This window comes from Diplotaxodon limnothrissa, linkage group LG10 (genome assembly GCF_057381915.1).
Source record: "Diplotaxodon limnothrissa isolate DT_005_m linkage group LG10, D_limnothrissa_male_GT1.1, whole genome shotgun sequence".
In the NCBI taxonomy this organism is placed as follows: domain Eukaryota; kingdom Metazoa; phylum Chordata; class Actinopteri; order Cichliformes; family Cichlidae; genus Diplotaxodon; species Diplotaxodon limnothrissa.
The window spans coordinates 29483535-29508317 of NC_140605.1; the positions used below are offsets into that span (position 1 = coordinate 29483535).

The following is a 24783-nucleotide window of genomic DNA, read 5'->3' on the forward strand; positions in this document are numbered from 1 at the left end:
AGAGGACTGTAAACTAATAAATGAGTTGCAGGTAATGTTGCTCTCTTGGTCAAAAGGAGGTCAAAAGTTCTCAAAGTTGGGTTACCGAGCCACGTCTCTGTGCAGGAAACACTGCTCTGTATCTGCTCTGGGCTCTGAGGTCATCAAGAAATTCCTGATACGTGTATTTGTTTTACCTCCCCTGTGAAAAAACTAACTACAGTTCACAAAATGGAGTCTGGTTATGGGCATTTCGCTGGGCCAGAGGAAATGCAGGCAGCCAAAACACACACACACACTGCAGTCAAACAGTTATTACCTCTCACCCATGTCCTATTACAGCTGGATTTATGACTGTGAAAGCCAAGGTTATAAATTTGTCCCCTAATCCTGAACGCAACAGCAGACATGAGGGGGACGGTGGTCTCGCTTCACCTGCCCACTCCACTATGATATTATTTGTGCTCCATGGACCAACGGCTATTTGTTTGGCTTACCTGCCCCTCTGCTCCCCTGTCCTCTTCCACCATGTAGGTCATTCCAGACTGGAAGGAGCAGGAGTGGGATACAGAAAAACCAGACTCCTACGCTGGGATTTTCCACTTTCGCTTCTGGCGCTTCGGGGAGTGGGTGGACGTGGTGATTGATGACCGGCTACCGACGGTGGACAACCAGCTGGTCTACTGCCACTCCAACGACAGCAACGAGTTCTGGAGCGCCCTGGTGGAGAAAGCCTATGCCAAGTGAGCATCAGAGGCAGCAGATTTTACTTAAACTCGACTATAAATCCATCGGAGTCAGATTTATGAAGCTTGTACAGAGTCACCAAGGGTGTGGTCACATATTGGTGTCATTAACAGTTTTTTTAACATCACAGATACATTCATTATTCCTAGAAATCATCCCATAACACAGAAATTTGTAAGATGTGTTAAACTGTGCTGAACGTTTATCATTTATCAGTGAACAGGCGAGACGAGCACATTTCAGCAGGTTTCTGTCCACGAAGCAAAAACACCAAAAGCAGCCCGATACAAAGATTTATTATGTCCTTCATAAAACACAAGATGACACAAGAGTACATCATTTTTTAGACGTGGATGACTCAGCATTGATATCAAATAACAAAAATAATTTTAAAGCTATGCGGAAAACACTCTCTGCCTTTTTTTGGACATTAATAAATAGACATTTTTACCATAAGCTTGAAAGCAAAATTTAAATAAAATGCAGGAATTAAGTGTAAAACAATGAAGTGTAAATTTCTGTTGCTACACCTGTGAATATGGCATATTTTTTGTGATTTTTAAACAAAAAACATAAAACTCTACAATCTGTTGTAGAGTCAACAGCATAAGACAGCTAAAAAACAGACTGGAAATAAAAGTGCATTACTTTATGAAGGTCAGCGGTTCTTTTGTGCCTTTCATATTAAAAAGGTTCTTATGAGTCACATCTGTGGGCAGATTACTCCAGAGATCAACATTCATTCATATGCACAAGTTTGCTCTTTTAGTTCTTTCATGGAAAAAAGATAAATCGGTTAAAAGATGTGATTGCACAGTTCGATGTGATGTCCATTTTCTCAGTATTTTGTACGTCAGTTTGATTTTATAGATTTGCTGAACTATTTTTATTGCTTACACTTAGTCATTTAATTGTAACCGGTATCTGTAACTCGATTTTAAATTGGAAAATTCTCTAAATAAATAACACAAAAACAAAACACATCATGGCCTTATCTCTGTTACCACATTTAACCAGTCAGAAGTAACCTGTTTTTGCGACTGTCCCAAAAAAATAGGAACTGTATATGAAATAGTTCCCTCTTCCTGCAGGGTTTACGGCTGCTACGAGGCTTTGGATGGGGGGAACACGGCTGACGCACTGGTGGACTTCACGGGTGGTGTTTCTGAGCCCGTGGACCTGCTGGAGGGTCAGATGGCCACAGACGAGGCGGCCCGTAACCAGCTGTTTGAACGCGTGCTCAAAGTCCACAACAGAGACGGCCTCATCAGCTGCTCCATCAGGGTAAGAACCGTGCGAAAGGTTCAGCTTAAAGAACACGCTAAGAATCACCAGTTATTCTAACATGCTTGTGTTTGTTGGATGTACATATATGAATATGAAGCACCAAAAGAAAACCTTGAACACAGCCCTCAAAGCAAAGCTGATTTTCTTTGTTAAGACTAAAATTTGGATTACAGTTCAATTTCTGGCCATACATACATAATTAATGCGCTAATTACTGCACAAAAACTCTCTTACTGGAGGTCAGAGTCAAAGATGTTGGTCTAAACTGCAGCTCAACCGGCTGATGGAGTAATTTTAGTCAGAACTTAAACCTCATCCCACTCCAATAGTCAGAGGATGTCAGTCTCTGCTGTTCGCACTTTATCCAGGTGCAATAGCACAGAAGTAGAGTGCAATTTAAAGACGCATTCAAGCACCTGACTTTTGAAACAAAGCCATCGGGAAGCTCGCACTTGGCATTTCAACAGCATTCAAAACCCTGCTGTCTGAAAATTGTGTAATCACCCACAGCTGACCTCCCCAGAGCCCTTTAATAATTAGAACGTTTTCTATTCTGATTTAAAATCCAGGGATGAATAACCAACCTCTGCCTGTCGTGACTGACTTTCCAAAGACATTCAATTGTCTGGCAAAGATAGCAGCCATCTCAGAATCTCCGAATGAGCTCTTCTCAAAGGCTCTTCAACTTTGTGCTATAATTAATGTGCGAACGAGGTGCCATTGTGCGCAACATTTCAGATTTTTGCCTGTGTGTCTTTTCCTGTCCTCAGCATTTGAAGAACCAGACCCGGGTATTGTTATAGGCTTCCTGTTAGCAAAAGCAGGTTTTAATGTGGGGATTAATAAACGGTCCATTCCAGTGAAAAAGAGAAGCCAATAAAAACTCACTTATAAACCAGGACAAATTTATGGCCATTTGTATTAAAGTTATAATGTAAAGACGTGAATAGTCAGTTAAAATCACGTTCTGTTACTAATTTGGGTTTTTTTCTGCTGTTAGTTATACTGAAATGACACACAAGGTTTTTGCACCCTGACGACACATAACTGTAGCTGTAAGGTACTAGTGCTGGAAATGCAACAACAGTCAAACTTCAGGGCTGTGTATGAAGTTTCTTTGAGTCTCTATTTTATTTTATGTATTTATTTTCTGGCTCTAATTTACAAGTTATATGTGTGTGTGCTCATATGTGTTTGAGCACAGGAAATTATTATTTTTGCAAGAGCTTCTGTTTTTATTTGAATAATTTAAGGAGACAGAAATCGGTCTTTCATTCCTATTTTTTTTTTTTTTTTGCTGTTAGTAAAATTTATTCTTGGAACTCATTTAGGGTCAATTTAATTTTCACTTAAATAGCACCAGCCTTACAACAACATTCATTTCAGGGCACTTTACATTCCCTTTGAGCAAGCCCTTGAAAATATTCAGGAGGAAAAATAACAAATATTCACTGCAGCTATTTGCAACATTGGAAAGTAGAAAGTCAGACTAATTTGAGTACAATAAATGGGTCAAATAAATCTTAATAGAGTCTATGCTAAGACACTATTATTAGGACTGTCATTTTGAAGCATAGACAGCCTTAAACATGGATGTAGCCACTCTGATGTCACCCACTCGTTACTGAAATCCTGTTCTGCACCTCGAGCTGAGCATTTTCACCGTTGACATCTTGATGTTTTGAAACTAAAGATGATGAAGTGTGGATCTGACTGACGTCGGCAGTCATTGGCCAATGAGGATAGCATTGATAATCCTGTCTTTTTGACACTAAAAGGTGTTAAAGCGGTTCGTATACCAATCAGAACGTTGGTGGATCGATCCCCGCCTCCTACAGTCCACATTTTGATGTATCCTTGGGCAAGATATTGAACTCTGAATACCCTGATGCATTCATTGTAATGTGGGTGTGTGTAAATGTTAGATAAAAGTGCTTAGGTATAGATATCAGCAAGTGACTCAAAACGGAGTAGAAAGATACTATATAAGTAGCAGTGGGTTACTGTAATTTGCAAGATGATCTTAATGTTTTATTCAGTGTGATCTGAAACTAGAGCACGAGCCCATAAAGCCATCAGGAAAGTGCTCACTGAGGTCCCAGAGGGAGCTGAGGGCCATTTTCCCATGAACTTCTGTATAACCAAGTCTTTTTACAATAAGATAAGCAGCCCCCTGCTGGCCTTTTAAAAAGATTAAATTCAATTGCATTTATTTATTTATTTATATAGCGCCAAATCACAACAAGAGTCGCCTGTAGGTGATTGAGATTCTAAGGTTAAGACCTCACAATAACAGAAAAAAAAACCCCCATCAATCAGACGACCCTTTGTGAGCAAGCGGGAAGGAGAAACCTCCTTTTCCCATCTGTCGGGGCCGGCTGGGGGGTACAGGACAAGATGCACCTAAGAATTCAGGTTTCAGGTGCTTAACTTTTAAGACCAGGAGGCTACGTCCATCTTTTATGCTGTCTGAACCTCCAGTAAACTGAGAATTACTGCTCTCCTGCCACCATCTGTTAAGACATCAATATAGCAGCTTTTCTACAAAGCTCAGTTCTTCCAATAAAACATTAAGCCGACTCACCTCTATGCAAGAACAAAATAGTAAAAGCTGTTGCGAGCATAGATTTCATGTAAAAGATAACAGATGTTGGTTACTCGAGCTTTTTGAAGTCTCACCTTTTTGCCTTTTTTTCTAGCTTTTTGGCCCCTGCAGCTTGCTTTATTTTGTTCGTTGCTCTTTTTTAACCAAAACTGATCATATTTGGTATGTAAGTTGAACATACTGACATGGCGGTCCGTGACAGTATACATGACGGACATAGCCTATATGATGTCACCCATTGGTTTTGCACTACATTTCCACATTCCAGCGTTAGCATTTTGTCTGCCACCATGATGGGGGGGTTTAGAGCCAGAAGCTTATAAATCAGCTAACACCACCTAGCATTTAACAAAGCTGCATTCATAAACTATACAGGTGGAACACACACACACACACACACACACATCTGCTAAATATTTTCGGCTGCCTCATTTAGGGGTCGCCACAACAGATCATCTGCCTCCATCTCACCCTGTCCTATTTCTACCGTGCTCCTCTGTGACACCAGCCCTCTGTATGTGCAAACTGTCCTTTCTTCTTTTGCCACAAATCCCCCATGACAATCATCTTCACCCACTCCACCCTGCCTCGGCTCTCTTCTTCACCTCTCTGGTGCACTGTCTGTTGTTTTGGATGGTATTTAAAATCTCTCTATTCCTTGCATCTTCAACTTTCAAACCTGCTTCTACGTACTTTCATACTCTTAATGGATACTTTATTGATCCCCATGGGGAAATTACTTGTTTTCTCTGCATTTGACCCATTCACTCAGTGAAGCAGTGGGCAGCCCACTAAGCAGGCGCCCGGGGAGCAGTGTGTAGGGACGGTACCTTGCTCAGGGGTACCTCAGGGTAGCCGTTAAGTGGATTCGAACCGCCGACCTTCCGACCATGGGGCGATCACTCTTGTGCATACCTCCACCTCTCCAGGCTGTCTTCCACCTGCTCCCTCCTCTCACCACAGATCACAGTGTCATCTGCAAACATCGTAGTCCACAGATACTCCTGCCTGACCTCTTCTATCACCCTGTTTATCACCACTGCTGATAATTAGTTCTAATTAACAGACTATTAAATACTAGAAAATACATTTTTAACTAACCAAAACTGAAGCACAAACCTCAGGGATGGGATAATACTAGTGAGAATTCCTTTAAAAAGACTTTAAAGGAACAACAGCACAAACACACATTTAAGAGGTCCCTTAAATAGTTTTGTAGACTGCCTCAAGTGGCCACCAGAGGAACTGCTTTTGTGTGTTAGCTTTGTTTGTTAGCATTCTTTTCTTTTGTCTAGACTGACAGAGGCATCTGTGTTTTCTGCTTTCCAGGCGACCACAATAGAAGACATGGAGGCGCGGCTGGACTGCGGTTTGGTCAAAGGCCACGCCTACGCCGTGACAGATGTACGGAAGGTGCGGCTAGGTCACGGACTGCTGGCCTTCTTCAAGTCGGAGAAGCTGCACATGATCCGCATGAGGAACCCTTGGGGGGAGAAGGAGTGGAGTGGCCCTTGGAGTGACAGGTAATCACAACACTGCCACCTGCAGGCAGGAAGATAAACTACTGAAGCTCCTCAGTCTCTAATCCTACCCTGTTAAAGGTAATTGAGCTGTCTTCATCTATCATTACTCGTAGCAGACATCTTACCTCTGTGAGTCAGATGTGGAGCATTCCCAAAACAATGTATTTTGCCCGTAATAGGATACGTGACCGTGTCACGATCAATTTAACCAATTACATAAATTGAAAATGTCAAAGTGCGCCAGTCCCTCAGAATTTGACTCACGAGGTTTCTAAGAGACGTAACATGACGAATGATTAAATGCCAAACGACCGAACAGAAAGCAATCCATACATAAGGTCCAGGACACAGAGAAAAGAGGAGGACAATGGGAAATGTCATGTAGACAATGAAAAATGGAAATGCAATCAAGCTAATGGGCCGCTGAGCAAAGAAGAACGGCTAAATTCAGCCCAGTCGGAGAGCCGCTTGTTTATGAAAGCAGCTCAGACGTCCTCGAGAAAAATGTTTCAGCTCAGGAGTGGGTAAAACGGAAAAATAAATGTGCTTGCTCCTCGTCTCTGTCTTTGAATCGTGAACGGGCAAATTCGGTGAAACAAACAGGGAGCCGGTAAAGTCGGATAATAACAGACTCTGAATTATTGATAAGGCTGAAAGAGAGACAGCTGTTATTAAAGAGACGTGAGTCATCCCTCATCATTCACTCACTGTCGCTGAATAATTCATTCATGGTTTGATAAAACCCGTTACTGTAAATGGTGGCTGACAGACCGCTGGACGTTTGTCAGGGCATCATAAACAGAGACATAAACACAGAGCTAATGCATCCAGTAAAACACCTGTGTTTCCCCTGAGCACTGAATACAGAGGAAACTCTGTTGCTTGTGAAGCTCGCACACAAGAATTTCACTCACATGTGCTGTACCAATGTACCTGCACATGTGATGTGACAATAAAAGTGATTTGATTTGATTTGATTATATTATTTTACTAGTATGACTGTACGCATCTTAAATTAAAGTTGTATGGTTTAAATCTGCTAATCTTGTGTAAATGTGTTTACTATTACCCTTAGGGATTATTTGCAGTACTCTGAGGGTAACTTAAGGTTAGCTATGAAAGGAAATTTTGCACTGAAAGTAGCAGAAAATAAAAATTGAAATATTTCGAGTGACAAAGACATGTTTGAAGCAACAGATTGCAGGTTTTTCCTCACAATTAAAGACTTGGGCAGGATTTATAAAACAGTATGGTAACGCAGGGATGAGTAGATCTGTTCAGTTTTATTTACAGTATGTAACGCTGAATCACAGCAACAGTCACCTCGAGTTGCTTTATATTGTAAGGTAAAGTCAGTAATACAGAGAAAACCCCAACAATTAGACGACCCCCTATGGGCAAGAAGAAAGCCAGAGTTTAATAATAACTAATGATTAAATGCAGAGAAATGTCTAAACACGGGTGATGGAGAAGACAAGCGTGAATAAGAAACAGTCCTAGTTAATAGGCCTGTTAACTAAAAGAGGATTCAGATACACTTGATTAAGCCCTAACGACAAATGTTTTTAGCCTAATCTTAAAAGTAGACAAGGCGCCTGTCTCCCGAATCCAAACTTTGAGCTGGTTCCACAGAAGAGAGGCCTGAAACCTGATTGCTCTGCCTCCCATTCTACTTTTAAATATCCTAGCAACCACAAGTAAGCCTACAGTCTGAGAGCAAAGTGCTCTTTTGGGGTGATTATAGTATTAACCACAACATGGTTTATGTAAGTCAAATGCTGACTCGACCAGGAAAGGGATGATCAATAAATCGTGCTTAAGAAGCATTTGCAGGGACAATTTTCATTTGTTACAAAGAAGTTCTTTATGGATGTCGACTTCTGTCTTCCCACTGATTGTTGTACATATTTCTGGCACTTCCCCCTGCTGATAGTAGCAGCTCTGACAGGTAGACGTGGGCTTTCATCTCCACACTACGAATGCAGTGTCATACTAGACTCCAACAGGGAGCAGTTGGCTCTGTGCAGCACCTAAGCTGAATGAGAACAGTAAAACAATCTTGGATGTTGGTTACTTGAAAGTATAATTACGTGTTCAGACATTATTTTTTGAGGTCTCATTTGTAGGCTTGATTTTTGCTCGCCCAATGGTCCATTTATAGTTGGTCTTTTAGAGGCTTAAAGGTGTTTCGTTTGTGCCGTTTATCCAGCAAGAGGTTGTGAAGGCTCCTGTAATGTGTGCTGCCGTCACAGAGGAAATAAATTGATGATGAGCAGGGGGAAATTAGCTGTCACAAATGATGAGCTCAAAAAGATAATGCTCAAGGATCCCCCCTCCATGTGCAGCACCTGAGCCCCCCGGGCTCTGTTGCAGGGGTTGTGTAAAACCAACACATGAGACAGAAGATAACGTGTCAACTACAGACGTCACCCAGAGCAGGTCCAAATGGGTTCAGGTCATGAAACAGTGAGGCCTTTTACTAAAATCTGACACACTTATACAACAAAATTAAAGTCTACCTCTAACAAAAGCTCATTTCACATAAAAGCCTGTTTGCTCTTTTGTTTTTGCTCCCTGCAGTTCGGAGGAGTGGAACAAAGTGAGCAAGAGTGAGAGAGAAAAGCTGGGCGTCACCGTACAGGACGACGGCGAGTTCTGGTGAGAGCCTGAAAAAAATACACCCACAGTCATTTTGTTACATTAAAAAAAGGCTACAGCACTTTTATTTTCAGGCACTGATGTTTGGGCCGCAGGAACAGTTTGACATTTTGAGCTTATTTTACTTCCTGCTGAGATTTTTGATGTTTTGATCCAAAGCTAAAGCAGATGGCCTATCATGTTTGATGTCACAAAGGTAGATGCTCATACTACGGACATTATATTTTTGACAAACCCAATGTTAGGACCAATGTGAAATGTATCTGTTTCAGGGGTTGAACTTCAGAACTGCTGTTCTGGGAAGACTAGAATGTGAAACGCACTTCTTCCTGTTTTTCATTGTTTAATTCCCTGTGATGTAAATGAACCGCATAAAGATAATTAAGCAATTAAACATGGTCTAAAAGTATACGCATTTCTGTGTTGTCCTTTTCTTTGGCACCAACCTCAGAATGATGAGGGGAAGGCAGAGACATGAATAAGGCCTTCAAATCACCTCTGATATATGAATAGCTCTTACAGTGAAACTAATGAATTTCTGTATCTCACCTACAGGTGGGTAGTTTAGCCAAGCATCAAGAGTATAAGCTAGCCTGGCTTAAGCTCATTTATTAGTTTATTTATTACTTTGTTGCTTTGTTGCATGTATCACTAAAGAAAGAAGTCAAATTAGAAATAAGATTAAGAAGGTTATCTTCATCATGTCAAATAAAATGATGCAGTTCTTCTTCAGAAGCCCTCGGCACTCAAACTTTAGGCTCATTTTATCTCAGCTCTGTACATCCTAACCATTTGCTTTGCTCCTGGTTTTGTTTCCTCTGCTTTTGTACCTGTTCAAGATCTTCTTCTTTCAAGCTTTTTCCTCTAGTTGGTATCCACTCTCTCTGCTCTCTTCTCTCCTCTTTTCCTGCTGCCCTCCTGCAGGATGACATTTGATGACTTCTGCCAGTACTTCACTGACCTGATCCTGTGCCGCCTCATCAACACCTCCTACCTGAGCATCCACAAGACCTGGGAGGAGGAGGTGATGAGGGGCTCCTGGGTCCACCGGCAGGATCCCCTACGCAACCGATCCGGAGGCTGCATCAATCACAAAGCCACCTTCCTGCAGAACCCTCAGGTCGGTACATGTCGTGGTTTTGTCTTTAAGAACTGTGTGATCAGTGCTGGACTGTGATGCACCGTCCTCTTTTTCTCCTCCTAGTATGTGTTTGATGTGAAGAAGGTGGAGGACGAGGTGCTGATCTGCTTACAGCAAAAAGAGAAGAGAGCCACACCAAAAGAGGGCAAATCAGAAAATCTCGCAATAGGCTTCGATATCCACAGGGTAGAAACACCCACACGTAACCGAGAAATCTTCACAAAGCGGAACCAGGAAGTAAACCTGTGATAGATCTGGATCTTCTCCTTCACAGGTGGAGCTAAATCGGAAGTACCGTATGCACACAGCCCAGCAGAAAGTAGCAGGTTCCATCTACATCAACTCACGCTGCGTCTTCCTCAGGAAGGAGCTGAAGGAGGGCCGCTACGTCATCATTCCCACAACCTTTGACCCCGGGCAGCAGGGTGACTTCCTGCTCCGTGTCTTCACTGATGTGCCTTCAGACTGCAAGTAAGTGTATGATAGTCTTACATGTGGATGTAAAGAGCTACACTCGGAGGCTTTACATCTTTAGAGTCTCGTCAGAGGCTGATGCAATTGGATACATTATTGGATGAAATTGTACTTCCTGTCAGTCACTTTACACAGTTACTTCTGCAAGAAGTAATTTTTTTGAATACTCGCTCCAAGACCTCCCATTTAATCAATAGTTAACACTAAACATCTGCCTACACATCTGGACAAATCATGGGCTTAATGAGGGGAACAATGCTTAATGCTTGGTTCTGTGTTGTTCTGACCTGTTTATTATCAGCTTCCTTCCTTGCCTGGCTTATTTTGATTTTCTCATACCAGTGTTGTCCTGTCTAGCTTATTTCAATCATCTTATGCCTGGGTTTCAGGTATCTTCCCCGGCTTATTTTGATTGCTACCTTGGTTTAGGTTTCCAAGGTCGGGGTGACCGTGGCTCAGGGGGTTGGGAAGCGCATCTGTAACCGGAAGGTCCCCGGTTCGTTCCCCGGGCTCTCTGTCCTGGTCGTTGTGTCCTTGGGCAAGACACTTTACCCTACTTGCCTACTGGTGTTGGCCAGAGGGGCCGATGGCGCGATATGGCAGCCTCGCCTCTGTCAGTCTGCCCCAGGGTAGCTGTGGCTACAATTGTAGCTTGTGTGAATGTGAGAGTGAATGAATAGTGGAATTGTATGGGACAATGCACTTTGTTCATATCAGTCTTAGACCCACTGTTGCTGTTAGGTGCTTTGCACATTTCCAGTTTTATCTTAGGCCGTTTGAAGCTGGTGTCCTGCTTAGAGTATACTCTTCCGCTCAAAGCCAGAATGTCTGTATTTCAGCCATTATAAACACTGTTTAAGTCTTAATATAAAATATATATAATTTATATATAATATTTTCCTGTCTTTAATTTTAAAAATGATTTATACAGTGTATGAGGACAGTTACAGTCCTACATTTACACCCATTAAACCAGATTGATTCCTGTAATAACACAACCACAGAAATTCTGCCAAGGAATTCATTCATGTTAGCTTAAGAGAAGGACTGCTTCATGCTGCGTTGATACATCAGCACAGTAACAGATAGTAGATAATTTTTCACCTATTATTTCCTGTTGCTTTTGGGACTGCCGACCAGAACCTGCTGCTGAAGCACTGGCAGCGTTACAGAGGCCTGTCACACTCCAACATGAGGCATATCTGTGTTCATACATCCATGTACCTGTGCTGTCTTCATCTTACTCAGAGAGCTGACCCTGGACGAGCCTCCTCAGACATGTTGGACGGGGATGTGTGGCTACCCTCAGCTGGTCACTCAGGTCCATGTACTGAACGCTGAGGGTCTGCAGGGACAGGACTCCAATGGAGGTCGGTATGAGGACTCCAGTCGGTGCGTAGCAGACGTAACCTTGCCTGACATTGAGTGCTGTGTTTTGTATTTGCATGTCAATGATGAAGTGCTGTGAAAACCCACAGAGCTGCACTGCCTCAATCCCAAAAAGAGAGCGAGAGCCCAGAGCAAAGCACGAGGTACCTCAGCACCACCCGCTGAGATTATTTAGCTAGTGTAGTGTCTACAGCCTGTAGTGTGCCGCAGTTATGGCTTAAATCTCTTACTGTGTGTGTGTGCATGTGTGTGTTTGTGCGTGCGTGTGAACTAACTGCTGTAACTTTAACACAAAGGTTCATGTGATTGTAGCGTCTTATAGTATGCTTCTGTTAAATAAGTAAATCAGCGCTGAGCAGTCAGTGTACACCATCCCCCAAAAAGTCGAGCTTTATTTACATTTACTCCACAAAGAGCCACCAGAGCGAGCAGCTCCTCATGTTTGATTTGACAGATTTTACTTTATTTTTACCCTTCCTGAGATAAAACTGTTCAAATCTTTTAATTGTTAGGCAAATGTGTAAACCACTACAGTAAGGAGCCACTCGACAGGGGGTCATTAACTGTTCCGATACCAAGTAAATACAAGGGCCAGTTTTGGTTTTACTTTAAATTTATAAAGTTAGCTTATGTAGGGGATAGCAGTGTGTCATGACTTAAGAGATAAATCAATGAGTTTCCAAATCCTGAACACATTTAATGACCACCATGTGTCTGTCTCTAAAGCACTTTAGTTCCACCTCTCTTAATAAAATTAGATTTGACAGTCAGTACAAAAGGGCTCAGATGTTTTTCATAATGCATGTTTTTATTTTCCCACAAAATTATTCAGTTCAGTGGGCTACATGCTGAACAGAGGATAGAAACAAAGTATCAATTCATAATGCCAGTATCAGTCCGATACCAATACCAACATTGGTATCAATACTATCATCGAGCGCCCACTTTAACTGCTTTGTACATACTTATAAAGCATAAGTGGAGGCAGAAATACTAGTTTTTTGTTGCTGTTTTTTAATTAAATAGTATTTTCAAATGTAGAAGTCCAGAGGTATTATCAGCAAAATGCACATTGTTAATAAAAATGTCCTCTGTGGCTGTTTTTTATTTATCAGTGTACTATATTAATACATTTTTTGACATTTTGCTGGTTTTATCCCGGCAGAGCTATTTTAAACTTTTAGATATTTGTTCATTTTTTTCTGACAGCTGTAGATCCCTACGTCATCATCACCTGTGAAGGAGAGAGGGTTCGTTCACCAGTTCATAAGGACACACGGTGCCCAAACTTTGACATCAAAGGCCTGTTCTACCGCAAGAAGCCCAAGGAGGGCATCCACATCGAGGTGAGCTGTCACTCTGCAGTCCGTAGTGTGAAAGGTTGAAGAAAAAAAATGCAACTTCAAATTTGATTTGTTCTTTATCCCTCAGAAACTACAGCTTTTGGCCAGTGGCCTTTGACAACTTTCACATTTATACATGGCACCAAAATGTAAAGTGCACATCTTCTGAACAGTAGCTATAAGGTTACTAAAAGGTTACTGTTTGCTTACTTTGGATTTCATTGCATAGTTTCACTAAACTCAAATCAAGGTAACAGGATGAGAAAACAAAGTCTAGGAAGTCTTGCTATATACTGTGTGTTTATTCTGCGATCAGACCATTTTGTAACCGCTTTTCATCAGGCTCTGACAAACACATGGTCACTCTAAATTAAATACTAGCCATTTGAGTTGTTATATAACCCACATAGGGTCTTAAAAATCATCAGATTAAAGCATAAACTCACCTATATCAAAGGAAAATGTGCAAAAACTTAAACACCAGCGGGTGTTTTATAAAAGGAAAATAACAATGTTCCAGAAAAGGGAAAAAGCTCATGTTCATATTGCCACTACATGTAAAATAATTTATATATAAAGAAAATAAAAATAAACCTACAGAACAAACATGTTATTATGCAGACATAATATACGCTGTACACAAACAAAAAGTAGCCGTAGAATTCAAAATACAGGGTTATCCAGCCAGTAAAAATCCAATACTAAGAATTGATCACATTTACTGAGAAATAAATGTTCATAATCACAAATTTTAAGTTTTCCTCAGGGGCATCAAACTGTTATTAACCCATTAGGTAAAACATTTAGATCTAACTACCGTAATTATTGAACCATTGGTGCAATTGAAAAATTCCAACGGTTCCTGAAAGCATCAACTCTGTGCTTTGTCAGTGATATGAGGGTCGTGATGGTAATCCCAGGTAGGGCGCCACATTCAGCGAGGCTGCTGCGACACTGTTCCTGGAATTATTGTAATAATCCTGATATCACTGAAAAGCAACAGTTCCCCGCTGCTTTCGGGAACTGTTGGAATTCTTTTATCGAGCAAGTGGTTCAGGAGTTACAGCTGTTACATATGTTGAAATAAAACGTTGCAAAACCTTACGTTTCGCCACATTCATCGCTCTCTGGTCTCACGTTGACATCCTGTGTGACAGCGCTGTATGTGTGTGTGTTTTAGCATTTTGTAACCGAACACGTGGGAAATTTGAGTCTTGTAAGTTGAAAAAAAATTGACTCCTTCAGTACATGATGTAGACGATCTACTAGGCATGAATAATATATTTTTTATATTTGTAGATATGTCAAAACATCTTAAGTATTCGCAAAGTGAAAGCAAGAACCTAAATACACAGTCGACAGTGACGGCTGCAGAAAAGTGGGAGCTAGCTGCAGGAATAATTTGGGTTGATAGTCCCGCGGCACTTGTCTTCATGCAGAGTTTCACAGCGTTTCATCGCTTGTCTCATTTTCAGTCCTTTTTCCCTTTATCAACTCTCTCTTTGAGCCTACGGGACGTGAGAATGAGGCTGCTAAGGATGTTTGCAGATCATCCATAACTAATCAGTTACAGGCTCCATATCAGGCGACACGTGTAAACCAGTGTATTTGTGAGGGAGGTTATTAATAGTAATACGATGTTGGATTTGCTTGTTTAGAGCTGTGAAATTGTTTTATTTGTAACACAGTGAAATGAAACCATGAGTGGGCATTAGAGCTGGTAAATCATCTGTATTTACACACTGTTAGCATCAGAGAGAGAGACATCATTCATTTAAATAAATAAGAGAGTTAGACAATCACATGAGGTATCCTTCATGTTGTTTTTCACCAAACAATCTAAAAGATGGACAGATCAATTCAAAACTGAGTAAGGAGACCTTCATTGAGCTTATTAATTTGTCCAGTAGAGCTCCATTAAAAACCCAAGTGTACTTAATGATTCATTTTATCATTTTCACTATTCATCCGTGGCCAGTCCCCTCGCTTTTACTTTGGAAATTCAGTCATTCTAATCCCAGTTACACATCCCACGTTTTCAGGATTTCAAGATTTCAGATTGCAGTCAACTGAGGTGTTTTCTTAGCCCTTCTAATTTAAGTGCATAATCTTAGCTACTGTGGCTGCTATAGGACAAACATGTTTCAGACAGACGAGAGATGATGGCTGTGGCCGGCTGACCTGTTTGTACTACTGTTTGAAATGGATCTGACTGTTAGGCTTTTCCCTGTTTGTTGAAGGCTGTCACTCCATTGTTTTCCTCAGTTGTGAAGAGGCTGTAAAACTTTTTGAAAGCAGAGTTAGAGAACCTGTTGAGGATTTGGTGAAGTGGCTGTACCTTTTGTTGAACTAATAAACTCTCATACGATGTAATTACATAGTAATGTGTGTATATGTATGAATACAGTATCCCTTTTTTTACTATTATAAAATGTCAAACAATCACTGAGAGACAGTTACCTTTATGTTTATTGGTTAACGTGTGAATAAGGACTGTTTATTCATTTCATTTTGTTATTTAATAAATGACATTTTCTTACTATTAAACAAGCTTTTAATAGATTTCAGAAATATTTGTTTTATTGTTTTAAATCAGCGGTCCCCAACCCCTGGGCCATGGACCGGTATCGGGCCACGAGAGTTGAGGCTCGGTCGTGAAATGTATGTTTTTCAGGGGTTTTATCGTTAACTCGGTTTCCCTGGGTCTTTTCCCGTGTTGTAGTTGTGTGTCTTATTTTGAACGAAATATTTACACGTTACCATAGCGACCAGAGAGCATTAAGGGTCAGAGAGGAGGATGTTACTTTCAATGTTTTTGGCGCATTTCAGCAGGATGCTGCTAATAAAGTTACACAATTACACAGTGAATTCACTTTTATTATTATATTTCCAAAATACCACAGTTTTTGTCTTGGTCGTATCATTTTATTTTGTTGCATTTATCCGCAACACCTTAAAGGCCAATCCGTGAACATATTGTCTGACATTAAACCGGTCCATGGCGCAAAAAAGGTTGGGGACCGCTGTTTGTGACATGTGGTTTAATTTTTAAACAGATACTCTGACATATAAGTTTCAAACGACCTGTGTGAGTGAATAACGGAAAAAAAGGTTCAATATTTCTTCGTGCTGCCTTGTTTCCTCAGTGTTTTACTTCTCTCCTTCCTAGTGTCTTCTTTCTTCTGTCACTTTCTCTCTGGTGTATTTCCTTTGCTGATTCCTCCTTTTTTGTGCTTACTGCCTTTTGTCTTTTTGTTTCCTTCTTTCCTTTCTGACTTCCTCCCTTGAGTGGCCAACAGATCTACAACAAGAACATGATCGTGGACACCTTCCTGGGTCAGGTGATCTTGTTCAGCGACCCCAACGAGCGCCAGGAGCAGCACACGCTTCACCTGCGCGACAAAGGCAGCCGCCAGGACAATGACCTCCCGGGCACGCTCACTGTGCGCCTCATCACGTCCACCACGCTCACCAACATCTGAAGCGGCAGTTTATACGATTGCAATGATCGAAGCTCAAGGTGGCGTACGAACCGTGCCCGCCGTTCACCTTCGCCGTTCATCTTTTAACCGTCGCGGGAGCTCACTGTGTCTTTTTTTTCCTGCCGCTTGCGTGCTCTGTGTGTCTCTGTTTTCCTTTGCTTCCTTTAGCTTCACAGGGTTTTATTTTTGAAGGCCTGCATCTGTATATCCTGATGGAAGCTGTACAGGGGGTTGTACAGACTATTTTTAAATACATTCCTGTCAAAATTGTTCATCAGTCACAAATTTGTTCTTAAAGTAGCAGAAATCTCTATCAGAGCAACAGTTTAAGAAACTGATGAAGTTTTATCAGATTTTTTTGCTGTTCTGACCCTTAATTACAGACTTGTTTTTATTTCTTCTTATACTCACACACACACACATATACATGAATATAATACATATGCAGACATCTCTGCACTCTCCATGCATGTGCCACTGTTTCCAAGGGCTATGCATTGCCTTAAGGCTGAGTTTGTCTCACCTCTTTGAGGAGACGAGGGGAGGTGGGTTATGTTGAATACTATTTATCTTAGCACAGCCTTGGTTTAGTTTTTTCTTTGTCTCTAAAAGTTTGCATTAAGCCCTGCTTTTTGCCATCGTGTTATCAGCTTCTGTCTCCCAAATGCTCTTTTATGACTGTGAATAATCCTCCCGCCCAGCCAGCCAGCCCAACCACCCAGACACCTCAAGTCTTCAGCAGTTTGCCGGTGCTTTGGAGAGCATGCAGCAGTCTGTCACTTTTTGCGTTGGACTTCAAAGCCAACAGCAGCTCTTCTCTCCCCTCGACTCAGTGCTTTTTCTGTGTTGTTCTGTGAGCGCACCCGCGTGTGTGAAGTCTTGCCTCCCGGTTTCCATCACTAGCATCATTCGAGAATGCTTTCCGTCGCCGGCTGCTATGGACGATCTCTAAACTGCATGGCTTTTAAAAAGAAAACGAAAAAACCCCGAAACTCTCTGCCTGTGCTGCACATCTCTCTAGTCGTAGCTTAGCAGCCGGTGCTTCCGATAGTGCTACCCCCTTCCTCCTCCCCATGCAAACATCTTTCCTGTCCAGTGGAGTGCAAAGATTCACCCTGACATAAATCAAGTGCTTTATGGGACCAAAGAGGAGCCAGGCCCCCTTTTCAAACCGGCCTAGCCTGGCCCGGCCCGGCCCAAGCCTAGCGACAAACCGCCACCCCCTGTGCCACATCATCTCTTAACGGCAACACCACTGCCTGACGCTTCCTCTGACTTGAGTCTGTCGGCCCGGGCCAAAGACTCACGCCACGTGATCCCGAAAGACAGCAGCTCTGCAAGCGTGAGTGTGTGAGACTGTGTGTGTGTGTGTGTGTGTGTTTGAGTGAATGTCATGTTATACCTGAAAGAAAAAGATCACAAAGGAAAGGTGTGAACCGAATAGTAAAAGGGACCTTTTTTGAAGGGAAAAAACACACCTTGCACTTTATTTCTTTAGCTTTGAGGGGTAAAAAGAAAAACCCTCGGAGACTACGGAGAGAGAAAGGAGTGCTTTAGCAGAGGAGACGTCCTGCCAAACAACCTGTGCCATCGCCTTGTTCCTGGCTTTGCCTCCACAGCAGGAAAACAACTCGGACGAACTGTTGAATTCAGATGGTTTTGAATATTGAACCAACACTGGTACAGTTTAATCTTTTCTCTGATGACATTTCTCGCATAGATCATGTGGCCATCCGATCCGACCTTTTACCATCCAGTCGGCTTCTTGTGACAGAAAATAACAGCCTGTGTTTTTTGTTTCTCTTCAAAAGTGCAATCCAAGTTTTATAAACTTTTGGTTATTATGTTTTTCCCCTTAAAATTTGAAAAATGTAACTTATGGTTATTTTTAAGACCTTTCCTTTGAATGTAAACCATTAGTGGACTAATCTCTCAGACAAAATATCAAGCCCCACCCCCTTTTTTTTCAGTGCCCTTTTCCATGACTTGAACTGTCACTCATGGCATTTAAGTGGTCACACATGTTTGTGTACAGCATCTTTATAAATGTGTCTTGCATGGGTTATTTTTCCAAGATATCCACAGCCTTGTATTGTACTGTTCAATTGTTACTCTATATATTTATTCTTTCTATCTCAGAAGTCTTGGAAATGCTAGTTTTGAGCAGTGAGCATGTCTACACTTAAATGCACCTCATGTCAGTCTGATCATGTCAGTCTGTTTGAAGCAGTTGTGTCTTGTACTACAGTGATGCATTCATAATGCCTCTAGCATCTGTGAACATTAGCAGCAGTTGTCAACAACTATTTAGGTGCTATTTATCTTCTTCTTTGTGGTCTTTTTGTTGGTTTCACTCAGAGAGAAAGTGAACGTCATGTAACATGAGACTGAATCTGAAGCGTGTTAACAGTGCAAACAGCCAGTGTTGGAGACTGTAAGTGCAGAGCAGTGTGAGATTAGACAGCCTGCCGGTTTTTATTTGCAGAGTATTTCCTCTTTATTCTGCCAATCAGTTCCATGCACTTCTCTGAAAACAGGCAAGCTCTGCAACATAAAATTGATCCTGAAGTTGGAACCTGTGACTATGGGAAGAGCAGAGGTTACTCCAGCTTTCACCACTTTATGTTTGGCTCCTGAACTTGTTTAAATAAAGGCAGGCTCTTCAGTGGTATCGATGCAGAGTTCCCTCCTAACCAACACCTACTGTGAAAAAGAGGTGTTTGGGTAAACAAAGAAGGCTTTCCCCCTCCCTCACACAGAGTGGCCTACTGCAAGGCAGTGAAGTCCCAGCTGTGGTTAATTTAGTTTGGTTAAAATGAGTTTCTCTTTGTCCAAAACAGTGTAAAGATCATTTTTGTCTATGTGCTAAAAAAAATCAGACAGCTCAGATAAATGAATTTATTGCGGAAGATTATCAGTGCCAAATGTATGCACGGGTGTTGTGATACAGAGCTTTTATTTTTCCTGAAAAAGAAGTATCTTTTGATCTTTTGGGTATTTTCTGAATCCTTAAAGTATTTTCTAACCACCAAATATTGTTTTTCCCACACGATAAAAATTTTCAACCTTTAAGTTGCAGATGTAAATTAGAAAAAAAGCATTAAGGCAAAAACTGCATTTCATATATCGGCCACTTGGGGCTCCAAAACGAGTCATTGTGCTCTGTTAAAATTGCCCAGGTTTACAGAGTTAAAAAAGAAAGTGTGTATAGTCCAGAACACGATTTCTGTCTTCATATCGAATGAATGCGAGGTGAATGTTCAACTCACCTGTTTGGATTTGGTAATGCTTAAAATTTAGGGATGTGGTCGCTTTGTTTGCAGACAACAGCTGTAGTCAGCAGCTGTCTGACTTCACCGCCACCAAACTAAATCACTCGACCTTGTTTTTGCTCTTGGTGCCTTTTGATGCATTTTAATGGGTTATCCAAAAGCTCCCCTCCATCGTCTTTTCTAAATTCTGGCTCCAATAAAATACCATAGTCGTGGCCAAAACTCTGATGTGAAGGCTTCAAAAATGCTGAATCTACAAACTAAACCGTGTCCATTTCCATCTTTATATACAGACTATGTAAATGACCTGCATCCTTCTTAAATAAATGCAAAATTAACCAGACTTCATAAGAAACTATGCTGATGCTGAGTAACAAAATTGGCAAGGCTTCACGAAAGAAAATAGCTTGAAAGTAATTTTTTATTGTTCTTTTACTGTGCAGGAGACTAAAAATCTTTTGTTGAAATGGTTCGAGATGTGAGGATTCTGGAAATGCTTTTGCAACCTCAAATGTCAGTGTTCTGGGTCTTAAATTTTTTGCTTGGGATTTATTTTTCAGAAAACACAGCCTCTTCTCTATGAGTGAAATGTAGTTGTCAGATATGAAAGATATAAGATACAAAGATATAAGCTGGAATCAGACAAATACCCTCTTCCTGGTAAACATGTTGCTGTGACGGGCTGTAGTTTTGGTGTTTTAACCAATGAGGTTGCTTACAGACAAATCACATGGGACTCAATTAGCCCATATGGTCCCCCTCCCCCTCTCCAATCATCAGTCTGTTTACTGCAGGTTACACGAAATGCATTGCTTGTTGCCCAGCAGTGTTCCTTATCTATGATTCCTATTTCTTTGGCATTTCTTGCACAAATGTGTATGTTAAATGGGAAATGGATGACTGTGGATGTGTTTGGAAGACAAGAAATGACCAAACCAGATTCTCTCCTACTCTTATGTCTAATTCCTAAAAATGCCTGAGCTCCTCAGCGTGTCTGTAGATTCCTGGCACTTTTCAGAGGAAGTTCATTCCTACCACTTGTATACATAGGCGAGGATAGAAACACAAATCGATCAGTAAATGAATACCCTCAGGTCTGTCTTTACTGCGACAGACTGCTCTGCTTTTCTCCAACTTGTGAATAGGACCACAAGATACTTAAGCTCCACCACTTCCTGGAGTAGTACTCCGCCCTTTTCCATCATGGCCTGAGACTGGGGGATGCTAATTTTCACCCTGTCTGTTAGCATTCATGAATGGCGTGAGTGGCAGTCAGTCTCTGTTAACCCTGCGATGGACCTGCCATCTGTCCAGAGTGTGCCTCGCTTCTCACCTAGTGAGAGCTGGGATTCGGATAATCAGTTAGGAAAAATGGATGGATAGATATGGCCCTTATTTTTTTGTTGTTGAGTATAACAGCAGATAAGTGAAGGGAGATTATTTTTCATCAACTCTGACAGGGACTGAACAGGACATTATTTTTATTCAGAAGTACAAGCTTCCCATCAGCCAACCTGGATTTTATTTCCCTCTGAGTGTCCCTTCAGGTGATGCCAGTTCTGTACTATGAGGTTTCCAATCAATGGTTCGCGGCTCCGGCTGTTTCTTTATTCATACAGAAGTGACGCAGAAATATAACGGCTAACACTGAAGTTGACAGCTGCGACACATGTGAGTATTTAGGCACTAGATTTAGCAATCATAAGAGTACGGAGTCCGAGCCCCAACTCATGTGCCAAAAAAAAAGGTGTTTTATTTTGAAGAGATGCATTGTGGGTGATGGAGTGTTTGAGTTGGACAAATGCTTTTGTTCCTCACTACATGCTCAGTTTTGTTTCTGCCTTTTGTCACCGTGTCGATCATTGTAATTGTTGCACATTGTAATCCTTTTGCCAAAAGTGTTTAATGGCTTTCACTGTTAACCACCACACAGACACACGCACACACAAACACAAGCACACACTTACACAGACCAGGCTTTGTTGGAGTGTCTGGACCTTTTTTTTGACAGTTGCTGTAAAGCGTATCAGTCTTCTGTGTAGATTTTCTGCATGGCCACGCCAAAGCAGGTTTGAAGAAACTGTTTGAATGAAGCCGAATTAGTCACAGCGGCGGCGACTTTTGTACGAATCCAAAAATGCCAGTGCATGTAGCAAAAACACTTCAGATCTGCTCGCGCCACCACGAATCACAGAGTGTTCATTTTCAGTTCTCAGAGTGCCGTAAAAACCCACTTGCTACTTTGATAAACATACTGTGTGAAGTAAAAGGCTTGTGTTGCACACTTGCATGCATGGAAACAGTAACCAGTTTTCTAATATTTTGTATTTAGTATCCAGCAGTATACAGTATGTATATAAAAGTAGCAGGAACTTGACTTATTAGTTTTTATCATGAGATCCATCTTTCTGGTGGATGCTTATATCCTAGACACTCATTTCAAGTGAATGCACTTTGTGTTCACAACCTCTAGTGATCAGCTAGAATGTGTAAAGGAATCCGATTGTTTCCCTTATTCCTTCTCCCATAATGCCTTGTGTGAGTTACAGTTAGATCCATAAGTATTCGGATCTTGTTTCTTTACTTCTGTACACCACCAAAGTGGATTTAAAATCAAGCAAACAAGGTGTGATTGAAGTGCAGACTTTAAGCTTTAGTTCAAGAGTTTTAACAACAGAATTGCATTATTTCAGAAACTTTTCTTACTCTTGGGGTTTGCTTTGAGCCATTATCCATTCGTGCAGAGACTATATCATCCTGCTACTTCTATCAGCAGTCCCATCATCAATAAACTACAGGGCCTCGATTCTTCTGGAAGTCAGACATGCCCACTGCACAGTAGTTTTACCAACACGTTTAGGATTAAAAAATATGAATGTAGCTTCTGTGATGTGATGATCACCCACTGGTTTCTGAAGTCATGTTTTGATAGGTTAAAAAAAAGAAGTAGTGACAAAAAAATGTGGGTCTGATTGAATCCTAAGTTTGGAGGTTCTTAGGATGTTTTATCTGCTTGATTTGTCATGAAAAACCACAGAACAGCTCATCAATCAACTGTTCTATTACTTTTGAGCCTCTGAAATGAGGAACTATGTATAAAAATGTCCTGAACAGTTAATACAGCCCTTTTAGTAAAGTCTGTACTTTAGTCACATCTTGATTATTTGATGTAGAAATTCACTGAGGTGGTGTAGAGAAACAAAATTACAAAATCTGTGTCATTGTCCAAGTGCCAGTCACCTGCCTCTAATAGGGGCATAAGAAACTTATGACATAGATTGATTGGGGACTTCAAGCAGTTTGCAGGTGTTTTGTGAAATTGAAAGGACTACACAATGATCAAGCACACCTTTCATACATGCAGAAAGGGAACAATCCAGAGATAAAGAAGGTTTAGGAGAGCATAGATGCAAGGCGGAGAGAGGGAAAATGAAGATGAGAGGTCAGGACTGCTGATGGTTCAGCACAAAAGAGCCTGAGTGAGCCTCATCTCTTAAGTCATCCTTCTCTTCTTCTCTGGTATGAATAACCAGTTAAGGCTCCCAAATCTTTAAGAAGAGCGAAGACACCTGCAGTCATGATGCACACAAGGTTCAATGGAAGTAGGAATCAAGTGAAAACATGTTGGATTTAGAGCGCTTATCATTTCTAGACAGAACGACTGCTTGCGTGCTGATCTTACAGCCTCGTCAGCTTGCTGCATGAGTCTAAATTGGAGTCGAGAAGCGGCTGCACCAGATATCACGTTCATCCTAACGACAGCATCATGTAGGCCGTACCGAATTTGACACTCTGACATTTTTAATCTGAGCTCGAAGTCTTGTCCACTCAAGGAATGAGCTTGTGATTCTTGTATTTTTCTGCTGTTTATTAACTGGAGACTGGAATACCTACTGCATGGTGACTCTTCTAGAAAATGCTATGGTCTTTATAACAAGTATCTTTTATCAGTATTTTATAACCTTGTTAATTTTATATATCCACTCCCAACTACCGTGTTTACTGATAGCTAGGTATCAGAGAGCCGTGCTGTATGTTCTGTACTGTGTGCTTGTCTGTGTCTTCTTTTTCAGCGTGAGCTTTACTTTTTGTTCTGTTTTTTTTAACACTTGTTCGTTTTAATTTGGTTCTCGGTTACACTGTGGTTATTTTATAGCTAAGATCTGAAATTATTATTTTTTCTTTTGTATTTAATGTCAACTTGTGGCATGACTTTGAAATAAAACGGGAAAACTTATTCTGGGTCTGTCATAATTTTTGCAATTTTTGCAAATTTAACTCAAAGGTGAGTACTTCTTCTTTTTTCTTTTTTGTTTACAGCATTTAAAAATTCAGTTTAGAACAACAAATAGACACGGGCAGTGTTGGGGAGTAACGGAATACATGTACCGGCGTTACGTATTTACACTTACCATTTAAAAAGGTGGTATTCAGAATACAGTTACGTTGTTGAAACTGATAGATTATACAGCAGTCTTTTCCTGTTTCATATGGTAGGCTATGCCCTGTCTATTTTTGGTAATTTCACGCTGGTCTAAACCCAAACGAAACACGCATTTAGAGGCTAATAATGCCTGTGTCTCAATCTCGCAGCCCATGTCACCCCTACTTCACGCATAATGACGTGAAGAAATATTTTTTTTAAATGATTATTCAACAAATGACCTACTAGAAAGGGGAGACGGAAGAATGTAAATATAATAATAACCACTGCAGCCAAAAAGAGTGCCTGACGAGCCCAGTTGTAAGTAAGACTCGACTGTACACTGTGTTCGTGTTTTCCTCCGAAACAATAAGCAGCCTTTGTCTCTCGCTAGCAAAGTTGACCCAGACAAAGTAAAGCTAGTTTTCGGCTACAAACCCAACACCGAATCGTATTAGCC

The 24783-nt window shown here is 41.1% G+C and overlaps 1 protein-coding gene across 4 annotated transcripts in view; it reads left to right on the forward strand.

Moving 5' to 3' along the window:
* The window catches only part of capn5b (calpain 5b), a 37738-nt gene extending 21110 nt beyond the window's left edge, over nt 1-16628 (forward strand). Inside the window, exons 3-14 of one of the 4 annotated variants that reach the window (XM_085364076.1) lie at nt 514-722; nt 1818-2010; nt 2448-2457; nt 5961-6141; nt 8722-8799; nt 9724-9919; nt 10004-10126; nt 10215-10411; nt 11663-11784; nt 12163-12165; nt 13019-13149; nt 16446-16628. In XM_085364076.1, the coding sequence (XP_085220202.1) occupies nt 514-722; nt 1818-2010; nt 2448-2457; nt 5961-6141; nt 8722-8799; nt 9724-9919; nt 10004-10126; nt 10215-10411; nt 11663-11784; nt 12163-12165; nt 13019-13149; nt 16446-16628 (1626 nt within the window). Of the gene's footprint in view, nt 1-513; nt 723-1817; nt 2011-2447; nt 2458-5947; nt 6142-8721; nt 8800-9723; nt 9920-10003; nt 10127-10214; nt 10412-11662; nt 11785-11892; nt 11947-12162; nt 12166-13012; nt 13150-16445 lie in introns of all 4 variants that reach the window. The other 3 variants (XM_085364074.1, XM_085364075.1, XM_085364077.1) reach the window with 3 other exon arrangements.
* Nucleotides 16629-24783: the final 8155 nt, after the last annotated feature.